At 44.9% G+C, this 23865-nt stretch overlaps 1 protein-coding gene and 1 long non-coding RNA gene across 2 annotated transcripts; one reads left to right on the top strand and one right to left on the bottom strand.

Annotated features, from left to right (window-relative positions):
* Window positions 1–269: 269 nt before the first annotated feature.
* Window positions 270–4079, top strand: LOC121563403. The gene is made up of 3 exons (XR_006659906.1): window positions 270–309; window positions 3799–3956; window positions 4064–4079. It is a non-coding gene; the product is annotated as an uncharacterized LOC121563403 (long non-coding RNA).
* Window positions 4080–6678: 2599 nt separating this feature from the next.
* Window positions 6679–23843, bottom strand: LOC123487916. Its single transcript, XM_045218898.1, has 9 exons — window positions 23802–23843; window positions 16916–16998; window positions 14747–14834; window positions 14057–14181; window positions 11679–11850; window positions 8180–10577; window positions 7686–7894; window positions 7256–7343; window positions 6679–6863 (listed from the first exon to the last, which is right to left on the bottom strand). The coding sequence occupies exons 1-9, from the start codon at window positions 23841–23843 to the stop codon at window positions 6679–6681; spliced, it is 3390 nt and encodes a 1129-aa protein (XP_045074833.1).
* Window positions 23844–23865: the final 22 nt, after the last annotated feature.

Below are 23865 nucleotides of genomic sequence, written 5' to 3' on the forward strand. Positions count from 1 at the left end.
TCGAAATAACATGTCATAACACAGAGCTGCCAACTCTAACGCTTTCGCCGTGTGACACACGTTTTTGCCTGTTTTCACACGCACTCACGCCACACATCCAATTTCTCACGCAAAACAAATTGCCCGAGACTCGTTTGTTCCTTTTTTCAAACTCCCCGACGGTAGATGGCGCTGATGAGCGCCACTGAACCATATGCGCTGCACCCCGAAGTTAGCGACAGAAGAAGAGATACCACTGCCGCGAAAGACAACAGGAGAAGAAACGGTCACTACCTCAAGAAGTCTGATAAGAAGCTGAGCTGAGACTAGGTATGTAACAATGAAATGTCGTCCAATTGAGTACTCACTCTCTTAAACTTTAAATCTTGAAAGAAATTATTTGTTTGTGCGTGTGAACATGATTTAGTGTGGTGAATGTAAACTCAGCTGATTTCGAACAGGTAAGATGTATTCCAAAGAATTGAACATAAATACAGGAAATGTGTGCAATAGAAGTAGGTATGTTTTTGTAACTGAGAGTAGAGTTATTAAACCAACATGACCATTTGAATTGTTTAAGGTTTCAAAGATGTCCCGAAAGAGACCTTTGCCAGGACAAAAGCGAAAACCTTTTATTTTAGTTAAAGAACCAGCCAAGTGAGAAAAGACAGACAAACACACTGACAGAACAGCCAGAACGATTGATAGAAACGACAGGACAACAGACAGAGGAGCAACACAAAGGACAGAGAGAGCAGGAGACAGGACAGACTGACAAACAAGCAGAGGAGCAACAGACAGGACAGATTGACGCCCATGCAGAGGAGCAACAGACAGGACAAATAGAACAACCAACAGGGCAGATGGAAGGAGACACAGAGGGACAGACAGAAGAGACCCCCCCAATCCAACAGCAGGGCCAGAAGAGTCGTGCTCTGGCTGGAGCAGCAACATATAGATCCATTTTCCAAAATGAGTGGACCTCTTCATGGCCATGTATTACCAGAGGGAGCCTCAACAGGCACTACTGGTGTGCAGTCTGCCGTATTGAAAACTCATGTTGCCACCAGGGTGTGACAGATGTAGTGCGCCATATAAAAAGCAAAGGCCACCAAGATAAGCAACGAGCTCTCCAGTCCACAGCCACAATATCCCAATATGCAATGGCCGTTCCATCTGTAGGGGGTATGTCTGCACAAGAGGTTAAGGTATGATATGTGTAATGATTCTGTCAAGGTTCAGTCAAGAGTTTTGTGTTCTAGTTGATCACGGTAAAGTCATGGTTGATAGTTTTGACTAATTTGTGGTTTGTATTTCAGTGTAGTACAGTCCAGTTTTCTTAATTTGAGATCTTAGTTGCTGACTGTGTTTTTTACCTGTGCCCTATTATCGCAGGCGTCTATTTTAAATAAACTATGGTCTTTTGGGAGGATTAATAATTTTTAATTTCTTACAGACAAGAAGGGCTGAGGTCAAAATGACAGCTGGGTTGGTAGTTCACAACGTCCCCCTAGCCTTTGCGGACCACCTGGGGCCTCTCCTAAAAGAATGTTTCGGAGATTCGAAGACAGCGCAGGAGTACAGGTGTGCCAAGACTAAGTCATCCTGCATTACCAATGAAGCACTTGCACCATATTTTACACAGGAGCTTGTGAAGGAGATGAAAAAAGCCCCGTATACCCTTGTTACGGATGGGTCGAATGACACTGGTATTTCACAAACTATTTGAGATTTTTCTCCTCTGCAAAACATGTTCTTTGTGTATTTTTAAACATCTAATAACATGAACATCTGTATGATTCTAACTTGTCATTATAGGAGTGGAAAGATGAACCCGCTTACTGTCCGGGTCTTCATGGGCAGCAAAGTTGTCCACCAGTTCTTAAATATGTGCACAACAAGTGGGACGAGCTGTGGGCCAGCAAGTGAGATCTTCACCAAAATTAACTCCACCATAGAGGAGCATGGCATCCCTTGGGAGAACTGCATTGGTCTCTCAGTTTACAATGCAGCTGTGAACATTGGACCACGTAATTCCATTGCCTCTAGGGTGCTCCAGAAGCATCCCAACACCTATATTCATGGTTGTCCTTGTCATGTGGCACATAACACCGCCAAAGCTGCAGGAGTGGGATTTTTAAAAGATTTTTTAAAGTGAGTTAAGGCCTGATTTATCTTTACATGTACCTTTTTATTTGTATCCTAATTACGTGCATTGACTGAATGTGTTATGATTGATTTATGCATTGCAGGTGTCCGGTTTTGATTTGGAGGATATGGTAGTGGACATCGGTTACTGGTTCAAGGGTAGCACAAATCGGAAAGGATACCTGTCAGGTATGCATGTTTGATACTATTAAGTGTAATACTGAAATGCTGAGCTGTAGAAAATATATGATATGGATTTAATGTCTAAAACAGAGTTTTGTGAGCTCCATGAAGCGGAGTACATGGAGGTCCTCCTGCGTATCTCGGTCCGTTGGCTAAGCCTTGAACGTTGTGTGACCAGGATCCTGAGGCTGTATGAACCTCTGGCCAGCTTGTCACGATCGTCTTGAAAATGAGTGGACCAAGGCGCAGCGTGCGATACGAGCATGACTTTAATAAAATAAAGTGCACACACGAATACAAAACAAAACACGAATTGTAACGTCCACAGTGACAATGACTGTACAGGAAACAAAAACCCACCAATACAAGGTGAACACAGACAGTATAAATATGGCTCCCAATCAGAGATAACGAGCCGACAGCTGACACTCGTTACCTCCGATTGGGAGTCATTTGACTAAACACAACCAATGAAGACCAACCAAACAAAACACAACCAAAACGAACACACCCTGGCTCAAAATAGAAAGTCCCGGAGCCAGAGCGTGACAGTACCCCCCCCTAAAGGCGCGGACTGCGACCGCGCCTCAAAACCCCAAATAGGGGAGGGCTGGGTGGGTGTTGCTCCTCGGAGGCGGCTCCGGCTCCGGGCTTGACCACCCTACTTCAATATCCCCGTAATGGCCCCGATCCGATCTGACCCAGCTGGTAGGCTCTGGACTGACGACGCACACACCTGGCTTGGCGCGTGAGGCAGGAACGGACCGGACCTGGCCGACGATACGCACCCTAGACTTGATGCGTGGATTCGGAACGGGCCTCACCAGGCTGACGACTCGCATCCCTGGCTTGGTGCGAGTAGCAGGAATGGACTGGATCAGGCTGACCGGCTCGCACCCTTGGCTTGGGGTGCGAGTAGCAGGACGAGCTGAACCAGGCTGATGACTCGCACCCTTGGCTCGGTGCGAGTAGCAGGAACGGGCTGAACCAGGCTGACGACTCGCACCCTTGGCTTGGTGCGAGTAGCAGAACGGGCTGGACCAGGCCGGCGACTTCGTACCCCTGGCTTGGTGCGAGTAGCAGGAACGGGCTGAACCAGGCTGACGACTCGCACCCTTGTCTTGGTGCGAGTAGCAGGAACGGGCTGGACCAGGCTGGCGACTCGCACCCCTGGTTTGGTGCGAGTGGCAGGAACAGGCCGGGCTGGGCTGGCTACGCACACCTTAGGCTTAGTACGTGGAGCAGGAACAGGCCGGGCTGGGCTGGCGACGCACACCGTAGGCTTCTTACGTGGAGCAGGAACAGGCCGGGCTGGGCTGGCGACGCACACCGTAGGCTTTGTGCGTAAAGCAGGAACACAGCTACTACAAATCTGCTAGTATGGTCATCAATTTTCAATTTCATTATGCAGCAACTACATGGATTGTTAGTCACATACTTGTATTAATGACAACCTCTTGTTTTGTGTTATTTATTGATTGATTCAAGATGAAAATCAGGCCAGGTTCAAGAGACTTGTGCAGACATTCACTGACCCCATGACAGAAGTGTACCTGCTGTTCTTCCAAGCCACCGTACCAACTTTCACTTCTTTCAACTTGCTGCTTCAGAGAGAGCAGTCATCAATATTTTTGTTACATGATGAGGTGGGATTGGATTTTGCTGTTTTTTTCCATTCTGTGTTTCTTGCTGATATCTGCAGGGGTCCTCTAAAACAGGTTTCACCTACTATTTTTGTAAATGTCTGTTATAGATGGTGAAATTCGTACACAAGCTATGTTCCAAGATTATGGTTCCAGCAGCTCTGCAGTGCCATGAGGAGCCTTGTGAAATTGCCTTTGAAGAAAAGGCAAACCATTTACCAGGTTAGTATTTGACTATTATTATGATCAAACACTGTGATATGTGATATTTAGCCTTGTACCTTATACCGATATGCTGTATCTGTGACAGGAAGAAAGTTGAACATTGGGTTCACAACCAGGGCTAAACTTAACAGATTACTCGACGAGGGTGACATCACACCACAGCAGGTGGATTAATTCCATGAAGCTGTGTTGTGTTTCCTGACAAGTGCTGTGGACTATGCACTTAAGAAGCTGCCACTGGAAGAGCCACTGATCAAGCACGCACAATTTGTAGATACGGCAGAGGGCTGAAAGTGACATCGAAGATGTCCTGTACTTTGTTGAAAGGTTAGTTTTTTTTCTCTAATTATTGTCTATCATCTTAGCTAAAATACCCTGTGTTTTATGATGAGGTGTGTTCACTCCTAAACTGCACATGATATATTCTTATGTGGCTTCTCCTCAAAGATGTGTATGAACTGCTGCTGGTTGATGACTATATACCTAAAACGTAACAACTTGTAACTCTACTTTCATAAATAGGTTTCCCCATCTCCTCCCATACCATTGGCCAGAGGAGCATGACCTTCTGGGTGAGGAGTTTCTAAATTATCAGACCATGCCAATGATATCCCTGCTGGACTAAACTGAAATGGAAAGCTTCTGGGCTGAAATGGCAACCCGGAAGCATAAGGTAATTTTTTTTTCCTTTTTTGTCTTTCCTTTTGGCAGGTGTGGCTTGGCTACATCTGTTGCTTAAAATTGTTGCATGCATATATGTGTCATGCATGTTTCAAATTATGCATGTTTTTATCTGAACTTTGTTAATGGATCAACCTACAGTATACTCACAGTATTAATCAATCAAAAATCAAGGTATGTTTTTCCATTGTGTTTTGGTGCATTTTCCATAGGTGACATGAGCCAAAGAATTCGAGAGGCTTGCTGCCGTCGCCAAGCTTGTCCTGGTGTTGCCCCCATGCAAACGCAGATGCTGAGAGGGTGTTTTCAGTTGTGGGACTGAACAAAACCAAGAGAAGAAACAGCCTAGCATTGGATGGCACCCTGTCCTCAATAATGACCATAAAGATGGCCAATCTGGAGCCCTGCTTCAAATGGGAGCCCCCCTCCGATTTCATCAAGGCCTCCAAGAAGGCCACAGGCCAGTATAACCATGCCGACAGATCATAGACAAGAGGCCCATTTGAGATGAGCCAGGTCTGCGCAGAATCGATCACCGGCGATCACCGCCCAATGCATGCTGGTTAGATTTGTGTCCGACTTGATCCCGACTTTCTCTGACGTCATGCACACGCGGGCAACGATAACCTCATGAGATCAAGGCGGCCGCAGTTCTGAGATGCAGGCAGTGCAATTGCTTTTCACCGACTGCAGGACCCAGGCGGACCCAGGACAAAAACTCACTATGTTAACATATGCTATTCCACATAAACATCTAAATGTTTTTCTACAACAATATTAATAGTTAGCTATACCAGTGCAATGACCTTTGGCACACTTTCACAACTCGTAGTGCTACATTCTCACTGCCAAGGACATGATCAGCGACAAATATATTATTAGCAACACGGTTACACAGTATAACACTGTTTTATATATATTGCACACACTTCACCTGAGCTTTTAGTTCCTCTGCAATGAGATGAGCCCCAGTCACATCTTCCATTATTATTGTCGAGAAATCTGTTCAAAGTGCAAACGCGGTTAGCAATGATTTCTTGGACTTGTTGTTCAGTAGCTTATAAATCGTGTTTAGATCTCTTGCAAATCATTAGTTTTTGTCTGCTTTCCAGCATGCATTACATGAGTAGCTTTTTCTTCTTCAGTGAGGTTTATAGGCAGTTGGCATCCAACGTTATGGTGCATTACTGCCCCCTATTGTACAGAAGTGTGGACATGAGCCGTGCAATTGCAGTCATGAATATTTAATAAACTAGTAGCATTTTTATTTTTTTATTGCAAGAAATACATAATAAGCCCTCATTATGTGTTTATAACTGCACTTTACTTAACACTTAACTCAATTAAGTCATTATGAGTGTATGACAGTATGAAAAAAATCAAAAATGTATGCACTCACTAACTGTAAGTCGCTCTGGATAAGAGCTTCTGCTAAATGACTAAAATGTAAAATGTAAATGACTTGAGTGTATGCATTATAGATATAGGCTTCATAGAAAGTGTTACAAATGTTCTCCTGTCATCTTATAGGAGATCCATTCATGGATTTAGTTATGGCTTGAGAATGTGACTGGTCTACGGAGTTCTCCTTTATGTCTGTCTTTATATGTGACAACAACTTTTCTGTATTATGTGTATTTCCACAATCAATAATCATAAACGGTACTTCACTATGAATACTTTTGACTATGTGGTTTGAAGTACTTTACCGTTATCTTGCACATACATGAAGACTACTATAGACAGAAATCAATGCAGTAATGTTTTATTAAATAAAGGCTCTGATTAAAATATAATATTAATAAAATCAGGCATTTGGCTAATTCTTCTTCCCAGAAGCTCCTCTGAATGGTTTGGAGATGGCTCTGAGAGAGGCGTGTAACACCCTGACTATGAGTGGGCGTTTACGGGACTGGGACTCCTGGGGAGCAGGGGCCGGTGTGGTTGTCAGGTCCTCCTTGGGAGGGGGAGGGGATGGAACCTCTGGAACCTCACACTCAGCATCTGTCATAAGAACATTTCATAATCAGAAAATGAATGTGTGTGTTTGTGCCTGTCCGTCTGCCTGTCTGTCCGTCTGCCTGCCTGCCTGTCTGTCTGTCTGTCTGCCTGCCCGTCCGTCTGCCTGCCCGTCCGTCTGCCTGTCCGTCTGTCTGCCTGTCTGCCCGTCCGTCTGCCTGTCTGTCCGTCTGCCTGTCTGTCCGTCTGCCTGCCTGTCCGTCTGCCTGTCTGTCTGTCTGTCTGTCTGTCTGCCTGTCTGTCTGCCTGCCTGCCTGCCTGCCTGCCTGCCCGTCTGCCTGTCTGTCCGTCGGTCTGCCTGTATCTGTTGTCACTGTTTTAACAAGCTTGTCATAGGGTGATACATCAATATGACATTATCGATGCTTATCATTTACCCTGTGAAATATGAGTCTCTCTGAGACGTTTGGTAGGCAGCGCATCCTGTTCAGGGTGTCTCTTCGGTTCCCCTTTTGTCTTGAACAGCTGTTGACAAAACACATCAGGACAACTGAGCCTGTGTAAAATACAGAGTGTGCATCCCAAAAGGCACCCTATTCGCTACGTAAGGCACTACTTTTGACAAGGGCCCAGAGAGCTCTGGTAAAAAGTAGTGCACTATATAGGGAATAGGGTGCCATTTGGGACATAGCCATTGACTCTCTCCCATGTGTATTAGGATTGCATTACAGCGTCCTCACTCAACCTCCTAAAGACAATGACAACAGTATTGTTCTAATGCTGAGAGACAATAGGGGTGTAGTGAATCTGTAGGGTAAATTTCAGCCCTGCCTTACAGATGTAATCTCAAAACACAGAGCACCCTACCTTAATCATGATCTTTGGAAACTTATGCATTTTCGGTAGGAAACGCCACTTCCTGTTCTTCTTAGTCTCTTCCCCTCTGGCAGAGGGAAGGCGGGCCATACCGTCAGCCTTTACATCAGCCGGGCTAAGGCTCCTGGCAGGGAATTCCTCAGTAGCATTAAGGTCAGCTACAACACCATGAGTGATGTCACTTGTGGCATTGCTGGTGTCTGAGTGAGAAGAGCACGCTAGTGTGACCGACCTGTGTACAATAACTGGGAGAAGAGGACGCAGCCATTGAAGTCAGTCAGATCATCCCAAATGGCATTCTCTTCACTTTATAGTGCACTACTTTTGACCAGGGCCCATAGGGTCTGGTCAAAAGTAGTGCACTAAATATGGAAGAAGGTGCCATTTTGGACACAACCAGTAAATTTCACATCATAAAACGCAATGTATTGAGCATCATGTTACAATTAAGTCCTATGCAGATGAAAAGAGGTACTTTCACTTACCATCCTCCATTGTAGACTTGGACACATAAGTCAGGCTGTCCATCACCACGTCTGTCATCAACTTGATGACCTGATCCAAAACCATTTCAGCCGATGGTGGCATAGGCCTTCCCATACACTGCCCCAGGAGTCTCCTAACAGAAGTCTGGGCAAAGTTGTAAATGAGCTCTGAGGCATCGTCCTTTGACAGCTTCCTCAGGGCTGGTTTAGGCAGCGCTGGTTGAGAGAGGCTTCTGTGGCCAACCATGGATTGAAGCTGGCGGTTTATGGTTATCTCCTGAATGAGACCATGGACCTTTGCGATCAGGTTGCCAGACGCACCTTGAAGGGCTTCAACTGACAGGAGCCTATCCAGATGTTCTTCTGCTGAAGTCATCTCTGGGTCGTCCGTCTTCAATGTGTCCATTATAGTTTTCACTATGATATTGGTGTCAGATATGTTTATTTCTTGTTGGCTCACAAGCGTTGACCGTGAACCTGTCTCGTCCATTGCGATAGAGGTATGGGATTCTGTCCTTGTGATCTCATCGGCAGCGCTCATGTCAGGCAACTGGTCAAGGCTCTCCAGTACAGAGTCTAACATGTTAGTGGCTATCAGACACTCCTCACTTGCAATCTGCCCAACAGATGAACTCTCAGAGTTGGCCACTCTACACTTGATCACATTTAGGATCAAGCTGAGCGTCTTCTTTGCAGTTTTGCTAAAGCCTTCTTGGCTGACTGCCACTGTTACGTCTTTTAGAGCCACAAGAGGTTTGCAACTTTCACTCAATCCACTGCCGTGGAGAGGAGAGGCTCTCTTCAAACTGTTGTTGCTCACAACTGACATACTCCTGGTGGGCAGAGTGACATCCTCACTGCATGTGTCAATTACATGGTGGTCTGTTGAAGAGCCACTCGAAGACAGAAGGGTTTTAGACCTTTTAGCCAAACAGACTTTTGACAAAGGCTTCTCACTTCTCACAGACGGAGGGCGGCTCCTGTCCTCAACAAGAGCAGTGTCAGCGGACTTAGAACGTCTGAGTGTCTCCACAGGGGTGGAGTCCAGCACATATTTGGCTGTGGTGACTGACACTGGTGGAAAAGAGAAAAAGATGTTCAGTCTATCATTTACTCTGTGGTACATGGTTTGAGCAGCATCCAATAAGTTGTCAAAGACAACTCTGGGTTTGAGCTGGAACTCCAGCTTTTTCTCTCCTAGTGGGAAGGAGTCTGCGTCGTCCACAGTGTACTGGGATACACTTTCAAGGTCTTGCATGATAATATTTACTATATCTTCGGCTGTAGAAACCGCATGGTGTGAGAAGGTGGTGCTAGGCATGCTCTGTAGCAAAGAATGGCTGGCTTTGCTAGCAGCTCTGAGAATGGTCTCACTCACAATGTGTTTGGCCTTAGCTCGGAACTCAGCACTGTGAAAGCTCTGGATGGAAATGTTAGAGGTTCTGCTGGCTGCACTAAGAGATCGTGTGAGTGTGGCAATCTCGGCTGACGTCACATCACTCGAAATGGTGAGGTCCTCCAATTTCGAAATTATCGAGTCCAACTTCTGGTTGAAGTCGAAGGATGATTTTGACGTGCTCTCCCCAACGGAAGCGGAGCAGTCTTCCTTTGAAGTGTCCATCCTCAGCACCGAGATCACCTGTTTGATTACCCCTTTAGTGCAGGTGTCGAGGGTGAGCTGGTAGGCTGAGGCTGAGGACTTAGAAGGGGTCTTACTGTCTGTCTTCTGTACAGGAGACACTGCCAAAGTGGCCTCAGTTACAGGAGATTCCTGCACAGTGGCCTCAGTTACAAGTAGTCCAGTTGCAGAAAGCTCGATTTGCACAGGAGTATTTTTTCCCTCAGTGCGATGGTGGGAGGTGAACAGCTTCCTTAGTTTGTCCAGGGTTTTGGTATAAATCTTCTGGGAACCTGAACTCACTTCCACCCAGAACATTTTGTGACCTGATTTCGTACGCATGGAGGCCTTATTGACCTCAGATACCTCATGCAGGTCGGAAATAATTCCACCAAAGAGATCAGAGGATGCCTCCTCAATATTCTCTGAGGAAACATGGACAGATAGGATTTCCGACAGTTTCCCACAAGTGTCGGTTTTATCCAGCGCAGCAGTATATGTCACAGCTGCATCCTGAATGACCTGAATGATGCATTGCTCAGCTTTGACAATATACTCCTCCACTGGTTGACCATGGAGTTTGTCAACTTTATCAGCAGGGAGCTCCTTCTGAATACTCACATTCTCCTCTGATGGGCATGGGTTGTTGAAGATAATGCTCTCAGTGACCATCTTAGAGGAGGCGAGAGATGAGTCGAGAAGCAGAGATCTGTGTATTGTCGAGGTGGACATCTCTGGGTGCTTTATCACAGCAGCCTCCTCCAAAATGGCCGACGGGCCCTAGAGGATGTCAGAGATATCCATGTCCTCAATGGTCTCTACCAGAGACGATAGTAGGTCTCTGGCTGCCAGGTTGGTAGGTCTCTGGTTCTCGAGCTCTGTTTTGATTGCTTGACAGGCAGTTGCCAGAGCAACAACAGAGCGAGAACACAACTGCTTCAAGGTGGAGTCAGAAAAAGATGATGACAGATCTGTCATGGACATGGTGGAGAGTTGAATCTCAGAGACAAATGGGCTGAGTTTGACAGACACCTGTCTGACCAAGTCCCCAGCAAGAGCTCTCATATCTATTGCTCCACTAGCTGAGTTGTGGGAGCAGGCACTCTGTGGCCTTGACAGGTTCCTGTTATCCAAAAATCCTGTTATCCAAAAAACCTCAAGTACAAGATCCACAACATCGGATGACACTTCTGTCACTCTGTTGTCGGACAGAAATGTACTTGGATGAATGGTGCCTGCATTCACAGTCCAGTCGCAAATGGAGTTGTTGGACTGACTCTGGACTAGTGGAACTAGACAGGTTTCACTTGGACCTTGGCCAAAGAGCTCTGCCATTTTGAGCAGAACTGATCTTAAGACCTTTGACTTGGAAATGTTCAGCAGTGGGTCGTTGTTGGACAGTCTGGTGGATGGTCTGCTAGCCGATCTGTGAACCACTAGGCTTTGTATTTCTGCCGAAATGGCAGTTAGAAAATAGGTCAAGGGGCTGGACGCTCTCCCCTCATTTCCTCCGTTGGCTTTAGCCTTGATGATGCTATCTATGATGATGACTATGACCTGTCCAGCCAGAGGACCCAAGATGGCCTCAAGCTCCCTCTCTAACTCAAGGGGAGACTTGTGGCTGAGCGCAATATGCTCTATGGCATGGGAATACATCTTAGAAGTCGCCATGCTTAGCATCTCTTGGGCAAACTGTTGACTTGCTGAGATACTTCCAGTCAGCAGAACTAGAGTTCCCTGACTGACACTTCGCATTAGCTCAGCCAATCTGGAGTTGAGAAGGTTTATAACCAACTCGACAATACCCATCATAAACTTGCCATCCGTTGACATTTTGCTAGGTCTGTATTTCTCCTGTCTACTCCGTTTGGGCGGCGGTACGATGTCACCCTGCGACTGGCCGCTCTGGACCATGTCAAAGACAGAGTCCTCAGAGATGCCAAACACAGATCTCAGTGGTGCTGAGTGTGGTCTGTGTCTCATCTCTCTATCGCCACCCTCAGGTGAGGAGACATATCGCTCTTCGTTCTCACTTAGCAAAGAGGTCATGGACCTGCAGAATGCACAACAGAAATGAATAGTATATGGTAACAAAATAAAAAATATGATCCAAGAATTTGGGACACAAACTCAACCTTGTTATTGTTATTCAAAGGAAGCATTGTGAACCATCTCAAACCACACTCAGACCAAACATTAACATTCAGAGTAAACGTTTTAGAGTGGTTGTGTAGTATCTAAGTAGTATTTCTCACTAAGTGGATCTGGAATGGATATTTGTACCTATAACAGGAAAGGCCTGCAAAAAGAGGAGGGGATAGAGCTAGGTATCTGTGAGAGGCGTGGATAGGGCTAGGTACCTGTGAGAGGAGGTGATAGGGCTAGGTACCTGTGAGAGGAGGGGGATAGGGATAGGTACCTGTGAGAGGAGGGGATAGGGCTAGGTACCTGTGAGAGGCGTGGATAGGGGTAGGTACCTGTGAGGGGGGATAGGGCTAGGTACCTGTGAAAGGAGGGGATAGGGCTAGGTACCTTTTGAGAGGCGTGGATAGGGGTAGGTACCTGTGAGAGGAGGGGATAGGGCTAGGTACCTTTGAGAGGCGTGGATAGGGGTAGGTACCTGTGAGAGGAGGGGATAGGGGTAGGTACCTGTGAGAGGAGAGGATAGGGCTAGGTACCTTTGAGAGGAGGGGATAGGGCTAGGTACCTGTGAGAGGAGAGGATAGGGCTAGGTACCTTTGAGAGGAGGGGGATAGGGCTAGGTACCTGTGAGAGGCATGGATAGGGCTAGGTACCTGTTAGAGGCATGGATAGGGCTAGGTACCTGTGAGAGGAGGTGATAGGGCTAGGTACCTGTTAGAGGCATGGATAGGGCTAGGTACCTGTGAGAGGCGGGGATAGGGCTAGGTACCTGTGAGGGGCGTGGATAGGGCTAGGTACCTTTGAGAGGTGTGGATAGGGGTAGGTACCTGTGAGAGGAGGGGATAGGGCTAGGTACCTGTGAGAGGCGTAGATAGGGGTAGGTACCTGTGAGAGGAGGGGATAGGGTAGGTATCTGTGAGAGGAGAGGATAGGGCTAGGTACCTTTGAGAGGAGGGGATAGGGCTAGGTACCTGTGAGAGTAGAGGATAGGGCTAGGTACCTGTGAGAGGAGGGGATAGGGGTAGGTACCTGTTAGAGGCATGGATAGGGCTAGGTACCTGTGAGAGGAGGGGATAGGGCTAGGTACCTGTGAGAGGAGGGGAAAGGCGTGGGAATGCGTGTGCTGTAGGCAGTTCTGGCGCTGGTGCACCTGCTGGCTCCTCCACTACAGCTGAATCTGGCGCTGCGGCCAAGAGAGGTCATCTCTCCTGCCTCATTACTTCCTGATCCAGAAGAGCTTGGCGAATCAGAGAGCTCTATCTGCATGGTGAGGTCAAGGGCGGGAACAACCACAGTGGATGTAGACTCCATCACCCATGCTACAATATCCATGCACTTGGCACTAAACTCATGTCTGCTCATCTGCAATGTTAAAAGACCATAAAGAGTTAGTTTGTTAAAGGGGCTGCACTGATATAAAACTTAGAACCATTTACTCAAGCTAGTCAATTAAAGCAGTGGTTCAGGATTAAAGGTCCTGCAGGATTTCCACAAATGAATGTTTGGTCCATTTTACCAACATTAACTACTTTAGAGGTGACTATAACTCACCCCGGCACGCATATTCTCACTCAGCAGATTCCAATGGCTGAAAAGTAAATAAATGCAAGTACACAATGAACCACATGACATTACCTCTATTATCTTAGACTACGTTATGGATGGACATTACCTCTATTATTTTAGATTAACCTCTATTATTTATTATTATTATATATTATTATTATTTTAGATTACGTTATGGATGGACATTACCTCTATTATTTTAGATTACGTTATGGATGGACATTACCTCTATTATCTTAGATTACGTTATGGATGGACATTACCTCTATTATCTTAGACTACGTTATGGATGGACCTCTATGGAACTAGGCCACACCCAGACATCCCTGATTGGTTATTTGGTCCGTTGAGTCCTTTGTATTGGCCCGAGACTATGGGAGACTCTCAATCTCCTCGCCTCCTTCTCAAAACCCATTGGATGAGAAGTTCAGAAGGGCGGGACCTCTGGCTTTCTCATCCAATGGGTTTTGAGAAGAGAGGACACGAGGAGTATGCAATTGAGATAGGGAACATATCTAGGGGATGCATGGGGAAGCCAAAGAGCAACTTACTCGTCCTTCATGTCCTGCACAAAGGTGTGTAGGTCTGGGTAGCTTCTCTTTCCCCTGCTGAGGGTGAGGCTGGTCTGGGAAGTTTCATCCTTGTGGGTCACGGTAGTGAATGTCACCACTGCATCCTGATGGCGACAACAGAAAGCAGAGTTAGGCTGGAATTCAATTTTGCGTAATTAAAACACAAAATATCTCAATGAAATGTCATACATGTAATAGAAAAATACATCATACCTCCTGCGACTGAGATGGGATGGCAACAGCCTCGTCCAACTCACTCATTCCTTCAACCTCCTGCGACTGAGATGGGATGGCCACAGCCTCGTCCAACTCACTCTCTCCTTCAACCTCCTGTGACTGAGATGGGATGGCAACAGCCTCGTCCAACTCACTCTCTCCTTCAACCTCCTGTGACTGAGATGGGATGGCAACAGCCTCGTCCAACTCACTCTCTCCTTCAACCTCCTGCGACTGAGATGGGATGGCAACAGCCTCGTCCAACTCACTATCTCCTTCAACCTCCTGCGACTGAGATGGGATGGCAACAGCCTCGTCCAACTCACTCTCTCCTTCAACCTCCTGCGACTGAGATGGGATGGCAACAGCCTCGTCCAACTCACTCTCTCCTTCAACCTCCTGCGACTGAGATGGGATGGCAACAGCTTCGTCCAACTCACTCTCTCCTTCAACCTCCTGTGACTGAGTTGGGGTATCTGTCTCTAGAACAGCCTCGTCCAACTTGGTTAGTCTCTCAGCCTCTCTGTGATCTTTATGGGATCTAGATAGAGAAAAGGGAATCTCTCTTAGGTCACTGCTATAATGTGAGTGTGAGGATGTGTTCCAATTATAGAATTAGTATCATAGAATTAGAATCATTCTAGAATTAGAATAGAATCACTCAAATTCTATGGCTCCAATACTCTTGAGATGACTCGGCCTATCCAGAGCCAAATATTTAGAGAATTCTGCCAACTTTTAAAAGGACTCAATGTTAGCGCCTTAGAGCCTTTCATTTATCCTTTCATTATAAGTACATTCTAATTATAGATGTTCAGTTACATAGCATTGTTTAAAATGTCAACATTGCCCATGGGGAGCCAGATGATATATGGATATCTACTGTGTCATGTAATGTATACATTAACTCAGCAAAAAAAGAAAACGTCCCTTTTTCAGGATCTTTCAAAGATAATTTGTAAAAATTCAAATAACTTCACAGATCTTCATTGTAAAGGGTTTAAACACTGTTTCCCATGATAGTCCCCTGTAGCTCAGTTGGTAGAGCATGGCGCTTGCAACGCCAGGGTTGTGGGTTTGTTTCCCACGAGGTGCCTGTATGAAAATGTATGCACTCACTAACTGTAAATCGCTCTGGATAAGAGTGTCTGCTAAATGACTAAAATGTAAAATGTTGTTCAATGCATTGAACCATAAACAATTAATGAACATGCACCTGTGGAACGGTCATTAAGACACTAACAGCTTACAGACGGTAGTTATGAAAACTTAGGACCCTAAAGAGGCCTTTCTACTGACTCTGAAAAACACCAAAAGAAAAATGCCCAGGGTCCCTGCTCATCTGCGTGAACGTGCCTTAGGCATGCTGCAAGGAGGCATGAGGACTGCAGATGTGGCCAGGGCAATAAATTGCAATGTCCGTACTGTGAGACGCCTAAGACAGCGCTATAGGGAGACAGGACGGACAGCTGATCGTCCTCGCAGTGGCAGACCACGTGTAACAACACCTGCACAGGATCGGAACATCCGAACATCACACCTGCGGGACAGGTACAGGATGGCAACAACAACTGCCCGAGTTACACCAGGAACGCACAATCCCTCCATCAGTGCTCAGACTGTCCGTAATAGGCTGAGAGAGGCTGGACTGAGGGCTTGTAGGCCTGTTGTAAGGCAAGTCCTCACCAGACATCACCGGCAACAACGTCGCCATGGGCACAAACACACCGTCGCTGGACCAGACAGGACTGGCTAAAAAGTGCTCTTCACTGACGAGTCGCGGTTTTGTCTCACCAGGGGTGATGGTCGGATTCGTGTTTATCGTCGAAGGAATGAGTGATACACCGAGGCCTGTACTCTGGAGCGGGATCGATTTGGAGGTGGATGCATGGTCTTGGGCGGTGTGTCACAGCATCATCGGACTGAGCTTGTTGTCATTGCAGGAAATCTCAACGCTGTGCGTTACAGGGAAGACATCCTCCTCCCTCATGTGGTACCCTTCCTGCAGGCTCATCCTGACATGACCCTCCAGCATGACAATGCCACCAGCCATACTGCTCGTTCTGTGCGTGATTTCCTGCAAGACAGGAATGTCAGTGTTCTGCCATGAAGAGCCTGGATCTGTTGGATCGGAGGGTGAGGGCTAGGATTTAGCCATTCCCCCCAGAAATGTCTGGGAACTTGCAGGTGCCTTGGTGGAAGAGTGGGGTAACATCTCACAGCAAGAACTGGCAAATCTGGTGCAGTCCATGAGGAGGAGATGCACTGCAGTACTTAATGCAGCTGGTGGCCACACCAGATACTGTTACTTTTGATTTTGACCCCCCCCCTTTGTTCTGTTGGTCACACGTCTGTGGAACTTGTTCAGTTTATGTCTCAGTTGTTGAATCTTGTTATGTTCATACAAATATTTACACGTTAAGTTTGCTGAAAATAAACGCAGTTGACAGTGAGAGGACGTTTCTTTTTTTGCTGAGTTTATATCTCAATGTCCCAACTCTCTAAATACATGGCTCTGGGCCTACCTCTCCATAGGCGGTGACCTTTGACCTACTACTGAATCTGTAGGCCTATGTGATCCTGTAACCAGTCACAAATGTGTCATTAGTGTAAATCACTTACCTGACTTCCTTCATAACATCAGCTTCATTGATGGGGTCATCCAGGTCTATGAGGGTGAGGTCATTCCCACTGACCTCTGACCTCTGAAAGACAGCACAAAGTCATGTTTAGATGTCACCTACTGTGTCGCCTTTTGCGTGTTCAAAACAACTGGGAAATCTCTGACTTCCGACTTCAGTTCGTTCAAGACAACTGGGAAATAGGGGAAAAAAACAAGCTCCGACTGGGAAAAATCGTTTTGAACAGTCATCCAACTCGGAATTCCAAGTCGGAAGCAGCGCGGCTTGGCGGGTCATGTTTTGGAGGACGCCTGACTCGACCTTCACCTCTCCCGAGCCTGCTGGGGAGTTGCAGCGATGAGACAAGATCGTAACAAGATCGTAACTACCAATTGGATATCACGAAAAATTGGGGAGAAAAAGGGGGTAAAATTACCACCACAAAATGTAAAAAGGAAATCCAAGTCGGAAACTCTGGCATCTTTCTAGAGCTCCGACTTTCCGACCTGAAGATCACGGACATGATTTGACCTAGTTATTTTTTTCGAGTTCCCAGTTGCCTTGAGAGCACCATTAACCCAACTCTCATTGTCACATCATAATGCATCATATTCAGAGAAATAGAATCACCAGAACATCATATCAGGTGTACAGTTCAGTTTACCAGTCAAATTGCCAAGGTCAGAGGCTCTATCCTTTCTAGTGATTCTATTTCTATGGTCACATAATAATGCATCATATCTATGCTTGTGTCCGAAATAGCACCCTAGTTCCAATATAGTGCACTTCTTTTGGCTGGAGCCCTATAGAGTCCCACAGTATGAGTCATAATACCCATAAAACCTAGTGGTCAAACAGGGAAATGGTTCCAATCGTTTTTCCACCATTCATTTTTCCCATTGGGGATTTTAGAAACACTTAAAATAAGGTCTGTGTTTCGTGTAGGCTTACCCTGGTGTGACATTTTGATAACCGTGTAAATCTCTCTAGGACAAGGTGACTTATCAATATATTCGCCTGTATTTACCTCCCAAAAATGTAATGCTTATTAGCTGCTAATGTTGCTATCATAAAGAACTACAAATGCCATGATGATCATGCTGATCGAGGCAAAGGTAAGAATCTCTGGATTAACTATCTAATGTTAGCTAAATGTAGTAATGAATAAATTGGCTGCATTTCTTTAAATGGACAATTCTGTGAACTGTCTAGTGCAAGTCTTAAATTGACACAATACCCGTTAGCAAAGGTGTCAGCTAGAGATGACATGCAGGAGCTTGCAGGGATTTGTAGTTTTGCATGATGTCTACTTTGATGCTAATTAGCATTTTCGAATCTGAGAGTAAATAGAGCCGAATATCCTGATAAAAGTCAACTTGTCCGAGAGAGATTTACGAAAGCAGGGTAAGCCTACACGAAATACAGCCCTTATTTTATGTGTTTCTAAAATCGCCTATGGGAAAAATGAATGGTGGAAAACGATTGGAACCATTTCCCTGTTTGACCGCTAGGTTTTATGGGTATTATCACACCTCCACTGTAACACTCTATAGAGGGGTTGGTTGTTTAGCAACAAAACTGGCATGCAACTATGGGGCAAAATAGACAGGGTTTGACTTAGACAACATGTAAACTATATTTAGTCTCTAAATGTTTAATGCAAACATAAATACATTTGAACAATGAACTCGTATCAAATACATTGTTACAGTTGTTGTTGGTTAGCTAGGTAGCGAATTTTAGCCATTGCATAGACATGATATCAGTCAAAACACCTCAAAACAAGACTTGGTATCAATAACACCATACAACGAGCTGAAACATGCCACAGAGCTACGATTCCCCCACATGGCAGCTTGTTGTTAGCTGAGGTTCAGAATCATAACAAGATACACGACTTCTGGCCATCGATGCGCGAGCATCATTTTCGTGACATCAGCCAACCCTTCTATGGCTCCTAGTCAAAAGTAGTGCACTAGCTCCTGGTCAAAAGTAGTGCACTAGCCTACATAGGGAATAGGGTGCCATTTAGGACGTATTTATGAAGGCGCTGTCATAACCTTTGACCCCCATTTGACCCACAGCAGATTCTACTTACAGTACCTTTAGCCAACTCTCATGACTCCCCGGCCATAGACTTTCTAGTTTGATATTACAGCATGAATAGCACACTATTTCATTTGTTAAACAATATTTAATCCACAGTAATTAATATAATTGAAGATTTAAAAATAAATAACATGCCTACCTTGAACTCTTTATTCTCCATCTCCTTGCAAAATCAGCACATTTCCTTGCCAAAATGAACGCCGCATCCAGAGCGAAAACAAACGCAATCCTCCAGCACTAGGGAGGATTAGACTGAACTGCTCCAGCGGTTTTTGATCAGTTTAAACGTTTATCAGTGATGACGTAACAATGACCTGTACAGATTTGACGCACTTTCGATCTCGTGCTGATGCAACTCTCTGTGTTGTTGAAAGCTCATGTATGGAAATCCTGCGAGTTGTAAACAAATGTAGGCTATTGTTGCCCTTAAAACTGTAATGTTGAGGACGCCATGAAAAATAAAATACATAACCCACACCGTTAGGCCAAGGTACAAGCAATTGTCATCATTTTGCCAATAGACTTCTTGTTCCTTGTTGTATGTAGCCTTTCTTTTGGGATTAGCACCACTGTCACCTAGAAATTGATACTGCGGTTGTCACATAAAACAGATAACCCATAGTTCATTATTAAATAACATAACTCATTTCTTTATTTTATTACTCATAAAATATACAGCAATCTTCAGATACTGAAAGAATTCATGGGAGTTTCGAATTCAGTCACTATTTCATATGTACATGCTAGTTTCATCCTTTTAAATAAAAAAAAAAGGACACGAAAAAAACTGTGAACCTCCTGTTCCTGATTTGACGAACATAGCATATGTATTGTACATATTTCCAGTTAAAATGATTTTCAAAAAGAGACAAAAACGGGGGTTTGAACAAGCAATCACATAAAAGGATTGAGTGGTTTCATTTTTTTGAAGAAGTTAAAGCAAGCAAAACCTGTCAAAATACATTGCTTATAAGACCAAGACAAATAATATAGATTTTTTTTTTTTCAACAGAAGAAAATCTAAATGCTGCTGTCCTACGATTGGTTTACAGTGTTTCTCCTCTCCAAGGGAGGCATGTTTTCTGCCTCGGAAAAGTATCAGTGCTTTTCACAAACGTTGTAGTACTTAGTGTGCATCATTGTTTTCGCTCATACAGCTGCCCCTACTCTCCTAACCTCCCCTCAGTAACTAAAGAAGGCACAAAATGATGACATAAATATCACAAGAAAGTAAATTATTCATTCATGTATTCTTTCTAAAATATTTTCTAGAGGGCAAAGGACAGGTAGGTTTAATAACACAAATGTAAATAGTCCTGTCATACAAATGCAAAACTTTACGTCCTAAATGGCACCCTATTCTTTATAGAGTACACTACTTTTGACCAGATCCCTATGGGCCCTGGTCTTAAGTAGTGTACTATAAAGGGAATAGGGTGCCATTGGGGATGGAAATTCTTTGAAATTACTCATGAGAGCAAATACTAAGATTTTTTGGTTCCCACAGAGGGTCAGGAGCAGTGGCGGCTCCTGAAAAAATTCTCAGGGGGGGCAATTTTTCTGATGATTTAGGTGACCTACACACATTTAAAAAAAGATATGTCCAGCAACAACATGAAGACAGGGGCAGCATATAAGTCAATACCAGAAGCATTTATTGACTGATCTCAAAAGTGTTGGCTTACCAGGGTTGGTGGAGCCCTCAGTTTCATCTTTGCCTTGCAAAGCTAACTCAAACACTCCGCAAAACTTCACACACTGGATTAGCCGGCTGAGGATGTGGCGGTTCTTGCTAATGTACGTAGTAAATATATTTGTTATAGTGAATATGGAATATGATATGTTGAGTAAAATGTTGTGCTAAGATCTATTTAGGTCAGGAGCTGGTTATAAGTTCTGTTCCTATCCAATAACAATGGACAAAAGGGTCCTATCTTGTCAGCCTTGTCAGCAGGTGGCCAAGGACAACACCCACGCCATAGGCCTCTCAGTTCTTCCAACTCACGAGTTCTTGCTCTGAGGACACACACACACACACACACAAACACACACACACACACATCATCACTGTTAAACACACACACACACACACACACACACACATCATCACTGTTAAACACACACACACACACACACACACACACACACACACACACACACAAAAATCCCCTCTCTTAGGCTGAACATTTGAAGACAGAGAACCCGACTCAGAGCCAATGCAACAGTGGAGGGGACCTCGCCCAACTCATCAGGACCAATCAGAAGATAAGAACTCTAGATTCAACCTACTTCCATTTATTGCATAAAATGCCTGAACCCAATGTTTGGGGCTCTCTTCAGATAATAATAATAATAATAATAATATGCCATTTAGCAGACGCTTTTATCCAAAGCGACTTACAGTCATGCGTGCATACATTTTTGTGTATGGGTGGTCCCGGGGATCGAACCCACTACCTTGGCGTTACAAGCGCGCGTGCTCTACCAGCTGAGCTACATAAAGTGGATACTCATGGATGCGCATCGCAATTGTAAAATGTCAACACAATTGGAGACACCACGTCATTTTTGGAGACATGTTATTGACAGTAAACTATTGTAGATGCGACTGCTAACTAAATAAAACATTTTAGCTGGCTAGCTAATCATCTTAGCTAAATGTGGGGCAAACAATTCAGTTATTTACCGTTAATTTGAGGGATTGGGGTGAAAGAAATCGAGTTACATAGTGATACTTTACGATATACTGTATTGACAATATCGCAATATTTTAGCGCATAGTTGGCTGTACCTGCACCAAAACACCATTATTGTTCCTTCATAGCTTGTTCTCAATCTTTTCACATTGGGGAGCCAATTTGTTTTCAGCACTTTTATTTCCATGACTGATCAAAACTTCGTTCTCATGGCTTTCTGATCCCTCTGCAACAGACATATGGTGCGCAATAAAATCACAGTATCGAATCGCAATACGTATAGAATCATGAGACTCGCAGTCTCAATGCATATCTTATCGTGAGGTCCCTGGCAATTCCCAGCCCAAGTTCATTTGCCACAACAAATCTCTTCGCTAGCAAACACGATGTCTTCTACAAAACGGCAATGTGTCTCCAGCAATGTTTACTTTTTTGACGTTCTATGGCATCTCCACTTTCCAAGCATATATGACCACATGTAATATTTTGGTAAGTGATGCAAATAGTGAACTATGTAGGGCCAGGATGTAAAATATATGTAGCTGCAGCAATTTCTCTTATCTGATATGGTAAGTAATGGGGCTTAATGTATAGCTCCCATGAGTTTGACGAACGGGTCCGTGCACGCGATTCCAGATATCTTTACCTCTGAATAAACTGCCTTTATTATACCATATCCACCCTGTCCAAAGTCTCTACTTGGTCTCAGTTCTCCCAGTAAACTTGTGATTATCAACACTAACCTCATCGTTGTGGCGGCGGACAGCTAGCCTGTATCCCTCATCCAGTTGAGTGGCAATGTAATTTTTTTCGTTCGTACCAATTTTTGGAAAATCCTCGGGTGTAGGACTTTCCGCCTTTAGTAGAAACCTGTTGAATTATTAAATTTGGTCTGGGAGGTCCTAATTGTTTCGTTGCCAATTTATCTTCATTTGTTCGCCGACAAAAAGGAACTTCTTTCAAAGACACAATCCGCTCTTTTCTTAGTTACGTTCATGGTTACGTTACGTATGACGAAAGCGCATAAGTGCAAGCCCTCAGAAACCCATAGAGATTGTATTGAAAGCTCTGAAATTTGAAAAAAAATAGATTTTACATGGGAGTCTATGACAGACTTCTGGGCGATTTTCAACCTGACTGAAATCGCCCCAAAAAGGGGGAGCCATTTGGAAGCACGACTTTAGCCTGATTCGACATTTAGTGGCAGTGTGGCACTGTGGCAGATCAGACATCTAGATTACAACACTGATAACTACTGTTGCCGTGATATAATTGATTAGCCGTTTGGCAGTGCGTCGCCCATATCGCCCTATTGAACAGGCCGCCCCTGCTTGGTTATGAAAACCCCCTGGTCCAACCTCTCTCTCTTCATTACTTGGTTATGAAAACCCCCTGGTCCAACCTCTCTCTCTTCATTACTTGGTTATGAAAACCCCCTGGTCCAACCTCTCTCTCTTCATTACTTGGTTATGAAAACCCCCTGGTCCAACCTCTCTCTCTTCATTACTTGGTTATGAAAAACCCCCTGGTCCAACCTCTCTCTTCATTACTTGGTTCTGAAAAACCCCCTGGTCCAACCTCTCTCTCTTCATTACTTGGTTATGAAAAACCCCCTGGTCCAACCTCTCTCTCTTCATTACTTGGTTATGAAAACCCCCTGGTCCAACCTCTCTCTCTTCATTACTTGGTTATGAAAACCCCCTGGTCCAACCTCTCTCTCTTTATTACTTGGTTATGAAAACCCCCTGGTCCAACCTCTCTCTCTTCATTACTTGGTTATGAAAACCCCCTGGTCCAACCTCTCTCTCTTCATTACTTGGTTCTGAAAAACCCCCTGGTCCAACCTCTCTCTCTTCATTACTTGGTTATGAAAACCCTCTGGTCCAACCTCTCTCTCTCTTCATTACTTGGTTATGAAAACCCCCTGGTCCAACCTCTCTCTCTTCATTACTTGGTTCTGAAAACCCCCTGGTCCAACCTCTCTCTCTTCATTACTTGGTTCTGAAAAACCCCTGGTCCAACCTCTCTCTCTTCATTACTATTATGAAAACCCCCTACACATTTGAATGCGTGTTGACTCACATCCACACCAAGGTCCAGGATGTACTTGACCACACTGATCATTCCACTGGAGGCTGCAGAGTGG

The sequence above is a fragment of the Coregonus clupeaformis genome, unplaced genomic scaffold (assembly GCF_020615455.1).
Source record: "Coregonus clupeaformis isolate EN_2021a unplaced genomic scaffold, ASM2061545v1 scaf1889, whole genome shotgun sequence".
Lineage (NCBI taxonomy): Eukaryota > Metazoa > Chordata > Actinopteri > Salmoniformes > Salmonidae > Coregonus > Coregonus clupeaformis.

Bases quoted from the DNA above. Each gene is read 5' to 3' on its own strand.
- LOC123487916 (XM_045218898.1), bottom strand. From the start codon at position 23,843: ATGATCAGTGTGGTCAAGTACATCCTGGACCTTGGTGTGGAT. The intron at 16,999-23,801 runs GTGAGTCAACAC...GCTGTCTTTCAG, and splicing joins TCCTGGACCTTGGTGTGGAT to AGGTCAGAGGTCAGTGGGAA. The intron at 14,182-14,746 runs GTTGAAGGAGAG...TGTCGCCATCAG, and splicing joins CCCCAACTCAGTCACAGGAG to GATGCAGTGGTGACATTCAC.